This window comes from Aythya fuligula, chromosome 20 (genome assembly GCF_009819795.1).
Source record: "Aythya fuligula isolate bAytFul2 chromosome 20, bAytFul2.pri, whole genome shotgun sequence".
In the NCBI taxonomy this organism is placed as follows: domain Eukaryota; kingdom Metazoa; phylum Chordata; class Aves; order Anseriformes; family Anatidae; genus Aythya; species Aythya fuligula.
In genome coordinates, this window is record NC_045578.1 from 8,383,763 (window position 1) to 8,397,437 (window position 13,675).

The 13,675-nt window shown below is 47.8% G+C and overlaps 1 protein-coding gene and 4 non-coding genes across 5 annotated transcripts in view; all 5 read right to left on the bottom strand.

Moving 5' to 3' along the window:
* The window catches only part of TEX14 (testis expressed 14, intercellular bridge forming factor), a 29,836-nt gene extending 16,584 nt beyond the window's left edge, over nt 1-13,252 (bottom strand). Inside the window, exons 1-13 of the mRNA XM_032200902.1 lie at nt 13,117-13,252; nt 8,168-8,282; nt 7,712-7,877; nt 7,344-7,480; nt 6,613-6,694; nt 6,017-6,147; nt 5,658-5,771; nt 5,092-5,215; nt 4,099-4,277; nt 2,749-2,900; nt 1,779-1,969; nt 1,407-1,557; nt 68-1,053 (exon numbers count right to left, since the gene is read on the bottom strand). Coding sequence (XP_032056793.1) covers nt 68-1,053; nt 1,407-1,557; nt 1,779-1,969; nt 2,749-2,900; nt 4,099-4,277; nt 5,092-5,215; nt 5,658-5,771; nt 6,017-6,147; nt 6,613-6,694; nt 7,344-7,480; nt 7,712-7,877; nt 8,168-8,282; nt 13,117-13,252 — 2,664 coding nt within the window. The remainder of the gene's footprint in view (nt 1-67; nt 1,054-1,406; nt 1,558-1,778; nt 1,970-2,748; nt 2,901-4,098; nt 4,278-5,091; nt 5,216-5,657; nt 5,772-6,016; nt 6,148-6,612; nt 6,695-7,343; nt 7,481-7,711; nt 7,878-8,167; nt 8,283-13,116) is intronic.
* On the bottom strand, nt 8,761-8,976 carry LOC116497481. The gene has a single exon (XR_004254113.1). It is a non-coding gene; the product is annotated as a small nucleolar RNA U3 (small nucleolar RNA).
* LOC116497470 lies at nt 9,766-9,981 on the bottom strand. The gene has a single exon (XR_004254103.1). It is a non-coding gene; the product is annotated as a small nucleolar RNA U3 (small nucleolar RNA).
* Nucleotides 10,952-11,166, bottom strand: LOC116497482. The gene has a single exon (XR_004254114.1). It is a non-coding gene; the product is annotated as a small nucleolar RNA U3 (small nucleolar RNA).
* On the bottom strand, nt 11,920-12,134 carry LOC116497480. Its single transcript, XR_004254112.1, has one exon. It is a non-coding gene; the product is annotated as a small nucleolar RNA U3 (small nucleolar RNA).
* Nucleotides 13,253-13,675: the final 423 nt, after the last annotated feature.

Sequence of the window (13,675 nt, forward strand, 5' to 3'; positions counted from 1 at the left end):
TAACTTTCTCTTTACCATAAACCCGTTAAAGAACACAGTAGTAACAAACAACTGCTCCACACTTTACCTCACGGTCTAGGCCCTCTTGGTTATCCAGGCTTTTCACCCCACTGAAGCTGAGATCATGCTGGTTGTTTTCATTTTTACTCTTACTCATCTGATGAAAGCTCTTCCACTTTTCATTCTGAGCTGCCTGCATTTCCTCTGCTGCCTTTGAAAAAGCCTGGAAACCATTTCCACCCAAACCTCCTCGTGCCTCACGTGTTACCAGAGGTGGAATATAATCCCTTGAGGGTGGACCTATGGCTTTCCATAAGAAAATATTAGCTCCAGAAAAATGGTTATTGGTGTTTTCGTAGATATCATCAGATCTGTTCCAGGGTCTGTCATTAAAAGTTTGCTTAGAAACCTGATACATTCCCATTTCCTGGAGCAGCTTCTTTTGTCTTTCATTGGCAATGAATTTGTCCAGTTTTAACTCTGTTCTACACAGGGAATCTGCTGCCTGCTGCAACATGCTCTGAATGATCTTTAAATTAAGGACACATTTACTGATGTGCTGCTCATCTGGGGATGGACCACTCATTCTTCTCCCAGCATCTCCTCTCACCTGTGCCAGCAGGCACAGGTCAGAGACCTCACTTGCTCCTTCCTCCTCTTCTGTAGTATCCTCTGTGACTGAGTCTGAAAAGCTACCTTCCTCAGAAGCTGGCTTTTCCTCACAGTACGCTCCAGGGGACACAAAGAGGTCTCTGAGGGCAGGCTTATCTTTTACCTTTTGCTGCTTTTCTTTATCCTTTAGAGTCTGACCTACTCCAGCTCCTTCTTCCAGGAAGTCTTCTTGAGATTCTGGGTAACTGGCAAAGATTTCATTCATTTCAAAGCTACAGAGGCTGTCATCCACATCACTGACACTGCAGGTCGCCTGGACTTCAGAATCTATGTCACGATTTTTTTCCTGTGCAACTGGCTGTAGATTGCTCGATGCCTCATAGTCTACTAAAGCATTATTCTCCTCAGGAATAAGAGAGCATCTTGGGGCAGGAGAGCTGTCTGCAAAAATTTGATATTAGGTGTTTAGCTACTCCTTCAGATGTCCATCAGACACACTGCTTTTGTACATTTAACAGTCAACACCTTTTAGATATTACATAAGCAGCATTTAACACCTCTGCTGAAAGCAGTGTGCCTGAACTTCAATTATTAACCTGACATACAGTCTTGAGTTTACATTAATAGTCAGGGTGGCAGGTAAAATACAAATCTAATTGCTTTCTGTTTTCAATCTATGTCATCAAATCTGTAAGTGCTCCCATTTCAGTTGTTTACAGTAGATCTTTGTGGACTGAGAAAAGTCCTCAGCAAAGGATGCACAACACCTTGATAAAACAAACAAACAAACTTACCAGCCTCTGTTACCTCTTTTTCATGCAGTCCCAGTGTTCTCTTCTGGTAGCTAAAAGTTGACGCCAAGCAGATGTTTATATCTGCGAAAACAGCAGGCCTTTGCACTTTTGACATTTCATCAGTGTGCCCAGTCTGAGACTTAGTCAAGTCCTACAACACAAGAAATACTTTTAAAGGCATCTTTAATTGACCAATCTAGTCTCCACCTTCTATTTTAAGGTGGTTTGTCTCCATGATCCGAGAAGGATACTCACTGTTCAGATTTCACACAAAAAACCTCCCACCTAGATTTAAGGTGAACAACTTGAATCCAAATGAACATAAAACGCTTCCATTTTAAAAACATGAACAGCTACTATCCTGGAAATCACCTTTAAATCATTTTTCAGTATATACTGAATATCCTGAAGGTTCATGGAGCGGTTCTTCTGTTTAGGTTCTAGCCCTGACTTTACTATACCATAATAAGGTATAGGAAGTCTGACATCCGCTTCTAAGTGCTGTCCTGACATTATGAGTTGTTTAATAACTGAGTCTTCAACACCTTTCCAGGGCAGGGTCTCTGCAACGCATAAATACAGATTTTATGTCACAACCTGTATATTAAGGGAGGGGCAGGGGGTACGGAAACGAGAGAGTGATCAAAGGTAAGGAAGCATTTTGTCTGCATGTTCTGTAAGTTGCAACTACTGTCAGAAACCAAACCAGTATTCAACCCAGAATCTAGCCTGGCATCTCCCTATCTCACATCAACAGTGGATGCTTTAAAGGGAGCTGACAGTAATCTCTAGGAGACAGTCACACAGTAACCTACACTCCGTATCCTTCATTCCCAACCAGCTACCCTGCTAGGTTAAATTTTCAGAGTAATAATTTTTTACCCCATTTCTCTGTCAAAATAGTCCAAGTCAACAAATAATAAAAGTTTACCTGCAAATTTTCATATTCAGGAAAAGGATGAAAGGTGCACAAACTCGTTTTGTATATTGCAAAAAAAAAAAAAAAAAATTAACTGAGTATTTCACTGTCCTTGCACGAAGGAGATTAACAGCAGCAATCCAACACACACAGAATTCTATCTTTGTGTTGCTTACCATTAATCTCATCCCTTAGTTAGGCGATTTCAAGCTTTTCAATTACACTTTACAAGTGTCCCTAACAGTCTTTGCCACTGTCATCAACATTTGTTTTTTGCCTGGTGGGTTCCTCCTCCAGGTTAATTCTGTATGTGCTGTAACAGCAAGGTTTTTATGCAGCCATGTAGGGAAAATAAACAGTCTGCACTGAAAATCTTCATTGGGCTACCCTAGTGACAAAAGAAGCCTAAGCTTATGCACATACCTGTCAAGGCCTCCTGCATCACTGTACAGAAACTGTAAATGTCCGATTTCACTGTGACAGCTTTTTCAAGGATTACTTCAGGTGAGCACCATTTAAACAGCTGGACTGGGACAGGAATACGAGTCAGATCACTGTGTTCTCCACCATCTTTGCTATACAAAAGGAGAAAAAAAAGTTATAAATTGGGATGCATTGCACATTCCTCTAAACAACTGTGTCTTTTGGAATTAAGCACCTGAGTTTGTTGTATCTTCTTCTGGCTTAAATACCTAAAAGATCCAAGCGGACCTGCAAAAAAATATGTTGTATTTTCACACCAACAAATCCTGTATTTTGGCATTGTAAAGCACACAATTTTTCTTGCAGAAGTAAGAACTCCTTTAAAAACTTTACATCAAGCAATAGTCAGAGTTGAAAAGTTCCCCATAGTATTTTTACAACCAATTTTTCAACATTCTGTGCCCACAGCAGACTGCAGACTAAATAGAAAAAGGTGTCTTCTAGACTGTCAATTATTTTGCAACGTCTACATACGTCTAAAAGCTAATTTTTTCCTCACACAAACTGTGATTTATGTGTTTTTTTATTACACAGCAGGCTGCAAGTACCTGTAAATAAAAGAAACAGCGAGGATTTAGTAAAAAATTGAGTTTGCAAGGACATTAGGAAGTATCTTTGCTCATTTCATGACATTTCCATTGTCAAATTTTTGTTTATTATCAATTTTACTCTCTCTTTACAGTGTAACCGATCTTTTATTCCCTTTCAAATCCAGCTGCACTGCAGGAAAGAGGTTTATACAAGTATATAGTAATTTACCAGATAAAAATGTATTGTGTCCCTTATAAAAGGGACAAAGATGTACTAAAGCTTCTTCTCATCACTGGTGGCACTTAATAACTACTCCCAGATCAATGTAGCGTGTGATCTTCGGACCTTTTAGGCAAGCCTCCGTAAGTGCAAATTCAGAACAAGAAGGCAATTAAAGTATTTCCAGCCCAGCAACAGAATTAGTGACTCAAGGAGAAATTTCTTCTCTTCTGTAAAATTACATTCTGTCTCTGACAGTACCTCTAAACTCCAGTGAAGACCTTCTTCTCTTAATAGTTTCAGATACTCCTAACACAGAATCTAAGTCCACCTAAAACTTGCCACATAGCCTGTAGCAAATTTAATATACCTGAGCAGCGATAATTTAGTTCTTCTCTCTTGTAACTCTGCTGCCTAGCTCAGAGGCAGGGGAGTCACCTAGTCATCATGCAGGACACCTGCAAAACCACTTCAGCAGAATTTAGCACTAAATCTGGCTTTGTATTTGTTCCCTCCACAAACAGTGAGGCAATTCTTTACCTCTCTATCATGTATTCCATGTTGCATAGCTTTGCCTCTCCAGAAGAAACGATCTGAATAGCATGGGATGTAATCGAACGATGGATAAACCCCCGGGAGTGTAGAAAACGCAAAGCATCATTAATTTGAAGCAGTACATGCAAAATTGTCTCCATGCGCAGCACTGGAAATTCTGTACGCTGAAAAAAAACAGAAGTTCCCATTTTGTATTGCAGGTCTTTAAAGCCTGAAGTACTGAGAAATCATACACCAGGAGGCAAAGAAAGCAAAAATGAAATGTGTTTCATGGTAGTAAAAATCATTTCTTATTTCCTTGTAGTAAAAGTCATGAATTACACTTTCTGAACAGCATACACGTTTCTCAGTACCAAACAAACTACTAATACATTAAACAGAAATTAAGGAAAAAGACACTGATGATGCCAAAATTCACCCTGAACTAGAATCAACTCTTAGAATCTCCTGTCTTTATCTGCAACTTATCCATAATTTAGATGTTTGTACTTGGACACTTAGAGAAAAAAAAAAAAAGGATTCAATTAACTGTGAAAAAATAAGAGAAAAATATTGAGTGATAATAACAAGATACAAACTGGTTGATCAAAAAAAATGCAACCGATCTCACGCCTTCATTGTTATACACAAGCTGCCTGCAGCAAATTGCATGCATATATTAAAGGACAAAAGCTGGTCTCACCACATTTGCGGTGCAATCACATGCAGAAGTTCAATGGAATTTAATAGCAGCCATTTTAAGATCAATACTAAACAAGAAATCCAATGCAACTGCACCTAAACATCAACTGAAGTATTTGCCAATGGCAAACTTCACCAGCATATACAGAGTATCCAATACTGTGCAATGAAATAGAAACCTTAATACAGACCAGTGATTTTGTATTTTACATGAGTAAAGACTGCAAATATAGTTACTGAACTCCTTTCTCTCAAATAATTACTATTTATTATAGTATTTACAAGTATTCCAATTACCCTTTCATGAAGGATGCTGTACAAAGAGCCAAAGTTTACCCTTTCGTATACTAAATGGATCTTCTCCAAATCACTAGACAGACAAACAGACATCAACTGCAGCAAATGCGGATGACGGAGTTTACTGCAAAGGGAGAGGGGAAAACAGTTATAACAAATCTGAGATTAAAAGACAGAGTACTGGCCCTCTGGGTCTTTTTACAAATACAACATGAATGCTTCTAACTTATTGTTTAAATAGCCAACATTAGAAAAGAACAGTAGATTAGGAAGATTTATTTCTTAAATAATAGGGCTTGCTGTTGCTGCTAGGGCAATCTATAAGCAAGCCATCCAGGAAAATGCAATGAAGCATTCCCACAGACCTATCAGAAGAGAGTATCATCTTCTCCTCTATTATACATAGTGAAGAAAATGGAGTAGGAAGAGAGAGAAGACGACCTGCATTTCTCATTTGGAGAGAAAGCAGAGTCACAGTGCGATTCACCTCAGGAAGACTGTCAGGCCTTCTCCTAGCCTCAGACCCCTGCAGCACCTGTGCCCACTGCACATTCACTTGTTCTTACCTACTGTGCTCCTGCTCTGCAATGAGAAGATCAGCTAAGCGCAGCTTACTGCAGTTCTGATGTGGCTCAAAGCTGAGTTCCTTCACTGTAACTCTGCTGCTTCCCCACATTAAGCTACAAGGAGAAGAGGAGTATCTACGACACGCTTTTTGCAGGTTCATATCCCCACCCCCTTCACCCTCTGGTTACAAGACTACTTCCAAAGACTACTTCCAAAGAATTTTGTGATTCCAAAATGGAATAGTGGATGAATACACACCAGACAAGGAAAGCAACCCAGACTAAGCCCTGTACAGTTTGCTACTGAACAGCAACAGGTACACATGAAGAGGGGGTAAGATCCCTTTGATCTCACTCACTTTGTCATGATCATGCACGGTCCAACATGGTAAGAAAACGTCGGTTCATCATCTGCCTGAACCACTTCTCTTTCCCCAATAATAGGGAGAGATGCCAAGTACCCTAGATGCCTGCTGCCTGCAAGATAGAACTGAAACAGCACCCATACATAAACCGAAAGGAATGTGCAACAGTTCCCAAGACCTGCATTGTATCTGCCACAAACTCACTAAAAACTTTAACCCAATCACTGCAACGTGAACATTAGCCAAAGCATCACAATAAAGCCTTAAGGTTATCTATACGAAAAGCTTAACTTTCTAGTGGAGTTGAATAAGGAACACACAAACAGTCACAGGAAATACTTTACTGTTGTGGTTTTTTGTTTGTTTGTTTGTTTTTCCAAACCAGCTTCCTCTGGTAAGGCCTAATGACAATGACTAAAGGTCTGAACATTTGGGGTCCCCACAGCTTTTTTCCACCATTTCAGTAGAAAGAAGAATATGCTAAGAATCAAAAATAATGAAGGCAAGGTAATTACTGCAAAGATCATCTGACCAAAAATCATGAAATCTGTACTAATATCATTAGAAAACCATTATCCATAGCATCTTACCTTCCCAAAACCAAAGCTGTAAATGTTCCTGCCTGCATTAGCTCCACCTTTCAGAAATCTACCCAAAGGATTGTCAACATTTCTAAATATCAAAAACATAATAGGAGTAACTAATATGCCAAGGCAGAAGGAAAGTGCAGAAATAACACAACAGCCATGTATATTTCATGTCATAATTGTAATGCATATGCTGAAATTTCAAATTATTGTGCAAGTAAGTAATTGAAGCTTATAAAATACACCATTATGATGTTTCAAGCATGGTGGCCAAATACATATATATATATATATATATATATATATATATATATATATATATATATATATATGCACACAGGCACCATGCATCACCTTTGCTTCACAGGTGTGGATTTTTCCTAGCAAATATCTGACATAAAAGCTCATGAAATCATTGTAAACACACCACTGAAAGATTTAGTGACCTTGGAAAGTCAAGAAACAAACTACTTCATGTTACAGCCATTTTAACACTGCTAAATACAGTATTTCTTATCATTGATTTCAAGAGTAAATATTAAGAGACATCTGCAGCTACCAATTTCTATTTGGAACTCCCATAACAAAAATAAAAAGAATGATCACTCCTAATATGCTTTGGTTTCAAATCCAATAGCATCAAAAAGGAACAAAACCATGTTAAGTTCTTTAGATAATATGGAGGTAAGAGTCCAGGAGGGTCAATACATCAGCACATGAGAATATTTTCTTACCCTTGAACGAGACCACCAAACCTAGATGGACTACAAACCAGTGCTTTTGAGGAGCAAACCTTCCTGAGTTGATCACAGGGAAAATTCTGAATGGCAGCCTGCATGTGGAATGTACAGCACTGTATAAATTCCAGCATCTGGGTGGAGAAGGAGAGGAAGAGAAAAGTGACCTCAGAACTGTTACTCCATTTTGAATTAGTAAATCCTGGCCAACAAAAAATACCCCATTATTTGAAATACTGCAAATAAGTAGGCACTTCAGGAAATTTATACGCAAAAGGTTTTGAAGAAAATTACATGAAAATGTTACAAAAAAATCTCAAACACTGGGTGACTAATTAGACATATCCATTTAAATGCACACATACCTGAGCACTGCTTTCTTTTTCAGCTGACATAGCCCAGCACTGTGGATTTTTTCCATCTTTATCGTGTACTCTCAGATCACCTCCTTCATCCAGTAACTTGCTAAGAATCCACTGATTTCCTGAGAATGCACCTGCATGGACCGGGGTGCTTCCATCATAACAGCGACTGAGGAACATGAAATCAAGATTTCAGCCAACCACTACCAAATTCAACCGCTGAGACTCTGAGAAAGTAAGCAGCGTAAATATAAAGCTTCCATATACCCAAACAGCAACAGATACAATGGAAAAAGCAAAATTAAGCACCTACTTGCGTTTCAGGAGCTTTGGCTCAAAAGTGTTGTTAAGCACTTCTTCACAAGATACAGCGAATATTGTGTATTACACTGACCAAACCCACCACAAGATTAAATACCAGTTCCAGTTTAAAATTATAAACTTATTTTCGTACTTAACTGATTAGGGTCGGAGCCATAATCCAACAGCACATCCACTATTTTACCAAGACCTAACAACGCAGCAGTGAAGAGAGACGTCTGGCCCATAGAATTCACAGCATCAACAAAGGTGCCTACAAGAAAACAAAAGATTATATAGGTGGGTGTTTTAATTTTTCTCCGCATATGAAAAAAAAAGCAGCGGGTTATTTATACTGAAACGGACGGCTGCTTTCCCTCTGAGATCCTGAGAAAATGTAATGTGGTATTAACTGAACGATAATGAAAAATTAGTAGTCATTGCTTGTAACTCTATATGCCATGCCCCTGCTTCTGCACAGTGCTTTCATATATACAAAGGGAAAAAAAAACTATAAATGCAGATGAGTGTGGGTAACACCAGGGCACTCAACTATAAAATGAAGTCCCCTATAGGGTTAATAAGAAGGGTATTGTGGCACCTTGATGGATTTGACCCAACAAATCCATTTACAATCAGAGTGCAGAGCAGCAGCCTGGCTTTTAGGAAAAACGGATCTGTAACACCCCGAGGCGTCACGCTACCGCTTCCACAACCAAAAATCTGTTTTTTGCAAGGAAAATAGGACACAAACCACTCAGCCTGTGCTCTCTCCCTCCCAAAACCCCACAAAGGAGTCGGGAACGGTCATCGATGGCGGGAGGCTCCTGCACTGCAGCAGCGCCGCCCGCCCGCCTCGCGCTCAGGAGACAGCACGCAGCTCCTCCTCGTGGCTTGTGACGCCGGACACTTTCGATCACACTCCTCTAGTTACCAACTACAGAAATGATCCCTGAAAGTATAGTCCTAACCTAAAACTGTCTCCCCAACGGGTCCCACGGCCGCCGACCGGCCCTTAGCTCACGGCAACCCCCCGGTTCCCGCAGGGCTCCGCAGCCTTCCCCCTCTCCCCGTTCCCCGCCTCGCCCCCGCCGCCGGGTGCGCCCCCGTTGAGACCCGGCGGCCCCCCGGGAGCGCCCCGCGAGTGGGTTGCATGGCCACGCCCCCTCATTTGCAAGTATCGCGCTGCCCGGCCAATCAGGCACACCGCTCTAAGGTCCCGCCCCCGCGCTGCAGCCGCGTCCCAGCGCAGCGCGCAGAGCAGGGCTCTCAGCAGCACCCCCAGGCCCTGGGGGGCCCTGCTCGAGGGCTCACGGTGCTGCGGACGGAGCCCCAGGCTCGCGGTCTCCCGGTGCCTCCTGCTTCTTCTCCCAGCCCCCTGCCGAGCTGTCCCTGTCCCCCAGGACCGCTCCCAACGCACACCACACCATCTCCCCTCACACAACTCCAGGACACCATCACGTAGCCCCCGCACTGGGGTGCCAACAGACTTCTGAAGCGGTTCTTTCCACCACCCCCAGACCCTCGGGACACCGACACTCAAAGCAGAGCGGCCGCCCCCTCCCCACGCTGAGGCCCGGCCCCTGCTGTCCCTGCTACCGATGGGCACCGAGAGGCTGCGGGGCACCAGGCACTGCCCTGGCAAAAAGCAGCTCAGGGACAGCGAGGTCCAGTGAGACACGAAAAGAGATCAGCAGCAATCGTTCCTTCAAACCGCTCCTATTAGGTCTGTTTTTTACAAATGAAATAGGACACAAACCACTCAGCCTGTGCTCTCTCCCTCCCAAAACCCCACAAAGGAGTCGGGAACGGTCATCGATGGCGGGAGGCTCCTGCACTGCAGCAGCGCCGCCCGCCCGCCTCACGCTCAGGAGACAGCACGCAGCTCCTCCTCGTGGCTTGTGACGCCGGACACTTTCGATCACACTCCTCTAGTTACCAACTACAGAAATGATCCCTGAAAGTATAGTCCTGACCTGAAACTGTCGCCCCAGCGGGTCCCACGGCCGCCGACCGGCCCCTAGCTCACGGCAACCCCCGGTTCCTGCATGGCCCTGCAGCCTTCCCCCTCTCCCCGTTCCCCGCCTCGGCCCCGCCGCCGAGCGCGCCCCCGCTGCGGCCCCGCGCCCCCCGGGAGCGCCCCGCGAGCGGGTTTAACGGGACACGCCCCCTCATTTGCATGTAGCGCTGCCCGGCCAATCAGGCGCACCGCTCTCAGGGCCCCGCCCCCGCGCTGCAGCCCCGGAGCGGGGTCGGGGCCGGTGGTCCCCGGGCAGCGCCGAGCCGCCGGCAGGGGCAGGGCAGCAACCCCGCGCGGTGCGGTGTCACCCGGAGGGGACAGCCGGGTGTCAGCGCAACACGGAGCGGCTTCTCCTGGCCCCACACTGCCTCCGGATCCTGCCTCACGCCGTGTCCCGGCGCAGCGCGCAGAGCAGGGCACCAAGCAGCACCCCATAGCCCCCGGGAAGCCCTGCTCCAGTGGTCACGGTGCTGCGGACGGAGCCCGAGGCACGCGGCCTCCCGGTGCCTCCCGCAGCCCGGCATGCTTCTTCTCCCCAGCCCACTACCGAGCTGTCCCCCAGGACCGCTCTCAGCACCCTCCATGCCGTCTTCCCTCCTACAACAGCCAGCTCCAGAACACCACCACGTAGCCCCCGCACTGGGGTGCCAACAGACTTCCGAAGCTGTTCTTTCCACCACCCCTAGATCCTCGGGACACCGACACCCAAAGCAGCGTGGCCGCCCCCTCCCCACTCTTAGTCTGGCCGCTGCTGTCCCTGCTACCGATGGGCACCGAGAGGCTGGGGGGCACCAGGAGCTGCCCTCGCAAAAAGCAGCTCAGGGCCGATGTGTGCCAGGGGAATATGAACACATGAGCAGATGAAGTATTTCTACGAAATGGCTGGCATTAGGTCTGTTTTTTACAAGCAAAGTAAGACACAAACCACTCAGCCTGTGCTCTCTCCCTCCCAAACCCCATAAAGGAGTCGGGAACGGTCATCGATGGCGGGAGGCTCCTGCACTGCAGCAGCACCGCCCGCCCGCCTCGCGCTCAGGAGACAGCACGCAGCTCCTCCTCGTGGCTTGTGACGCCGGACACTTTCGATCACACTCCTCTAGTTACCAACTACAGAAATGATCCCTGAAAGTATAGTCCTGACCTGAAACTGTCGCCCCAACGGGTCCCACGGCCGCCGACCGGCCCCTAGCTCACGGCAACCCCCGGTTCCCGCAGGACCCCGCAGCCTTCGCCCTCTCCCCGTTCCCCGCCGCGCCCCCGCCGCCGGGCGCGCCCCCGCTGCGGCCCCGCGCGCCCCGGGAGGGCCCCGCGAGTGGGTTCCGTGGACACGCCCCCTCATTTGCATGCAGCGCGCTGCCCGGCCAATCAGGTTCGCCGCTCTCAGGGAGGGAGGAGGGTGGACACCGCTCCCGCTCCTCCACGCAGCGGGGCCGGGGGCGCCCCCTGGAGGCAGCGCAGCGGCTGCGCGGGCACGGGGTGCCGCGGAGTGAGCGCAGCAGCGGCGTTAGCAGCGGTGGCACCGGGAACAGCGGCCGCGTGGGGCCGTAACGGGGCCGCCCCGTGACCGTGCTGAGCGAGGAGCTCCGGTGCCCGTGAGCGACACCGCGGCCACACGGCGCGGCCTCCCGGGGGTGGCGTGCAGGGAGCAGGCGGAGCGAGTCGGTTCTGCCGACCCCGAGTGCCTGTGGCCACCCAGGGACAGGGATAAGGGGACCTCGCTGCATCCCCGCAGCCTGCTCCAGCCCGGGCAACACTGGGGTGGAGACCCCTGAATGCCCCCTGCGCAGACATGGAGCTACCGCAGGCACGGAGCTTTTAGCAGCACCGCACCCTCTCTGCTAGGCGGTAGGAATTTGCTCTGTTTTTGTCACACGTTAAAATAAAGACACAAACCACTCAGCCTGTGCTCTCTCCCTCCCAAACCCCACAAAGGAGTCGGGAACGGTCATCGATGGCGGGAGGCTCCTGCACTGCAGCAGCGCCGCCCGCCCGCCTCGCGCTCAGGAGACAGCACGCAGCTCCTCCTCGTGGCTTGTGACGCCGGACACTTTCGATCACACTCCTCTAGTTACCAACTACAGAAATGATCCCTGAAAGTATAGTCCTGACCCCACAACTCCGCCTCGTCGGGTCCCACGGCCGCCGACCGGCCCCTAGCTCACGGCAAACCCCCGGTCCCCACCCTAATCCCCTGTTTTCCCCCTTCCCCGCGCCCCGCCGCGCCCCCGCCGCCGTGCGCGCCCCGGCTGCGGCCCCGCGCTCCCCGGGAGCGCGCCGCGAGTGGGTTCCGTGGCCACGCCCCCTCATTTGCATGCAGCGCGCTGCCCGGCCAATCACACGCGCCCGCGGCCGGCCCCGCCCCGCAGCGCTCCAGGAACGACCGCAGGGCTGCAGCGCACTCGCACCCCCAGGAGCTGCACCTGCTGCTCACATCCCTAAAAACGGTTTGAAAAAGATGACATTTGATCCCAGAATAATACCCGTACAGTCATATTTCTTGCCTCCAGGGACAGAGACCACGCCTCGAGCTCCCTGTTTTGTCCCTACTGCCTCCTTCTTGCTTTTTGTCCCAGTGCTTCTGTGCTATCAGAGTTCTGCTCTTTGAATCTCCAAGTTGAAAACAAAGCTGCTTGTAATAATGGGGTAGAACTGCATAAATACTACATTTCATTTGCAGTGCTCTTTTCTCCCTGTCATTAAAAATGTGGGTGCTAAAAACGCCAGCATTTAAGCTGTACTTTAAGACCTTTGCAAGCAGAACTAAAATTTAAACCCTATGTACATATTCCTAAAGCAGACTTCCAGAACGTTAGTTTTACAGTATTCAATTACTTCCTTACGATTTTGGTACTGTAACCTTGCAACTAAAACCTTAAGTCTTTCCAGATTACTTCTCTTCATACTTTTTTTTTTTACTTATTGGTGCCGTTTACCAGAAAAGACCTAATATGCTACCTTTTGTAAACACCGTTCAATGACAAAACCGAATTAACAGACGTTATGCTGATTCTACCTGTTTACCACAAACACAAGCATACAGGAGTAAGTAAACCTTTCCTGCAATGACTTCTCTAAACTGAAGCTTTACCTTTTTTCAGAAGCTTCTTCACCTTGACGCAGTTCCCCTGTCTGACACACTCGTGCATCTGAGCCTCGGGGGAGTCCCCTCTTGTCGTCCCCAGCTGCACAGGGCAGGGAATTGGAAGCGGGAGCGCGTGCGCCATCCTCTTCCCTCAACACAAATTGGCAGATAGCTGCAAATCACCACAGCAGGACTTATTCCTCGCTTCCGACACACCAGCAGCTGACTCTGAGCAGTGGCTGCTCCTTCCTCGGGGACCCTGAGGAGAGAACGAAGGCGCTGAGCCCGGCGGCTCGCTGAGGAGAGCCTGCCCCAGGCCTTAACACCCCGATGAGGGCAGAGGGGCACAAGGAGGGGCGCCGAGAGCAGACAGCGGGGAAATACCAACACACCTCTCACACCTGCGGGGCACAGAGGCCTCTCTGAGGGGCTGAAGGGAAGACAGAGCCCGCACCCCCCCCCCCCCCCCCCCCCAAGGACCCTCAGCGTCCCCTCAGCACCAACCGCCCCCTAACGGCCGCGGTCACGTGCCGGCTCTCCTCGCGCCTCAGCGGGCGGCGCATGC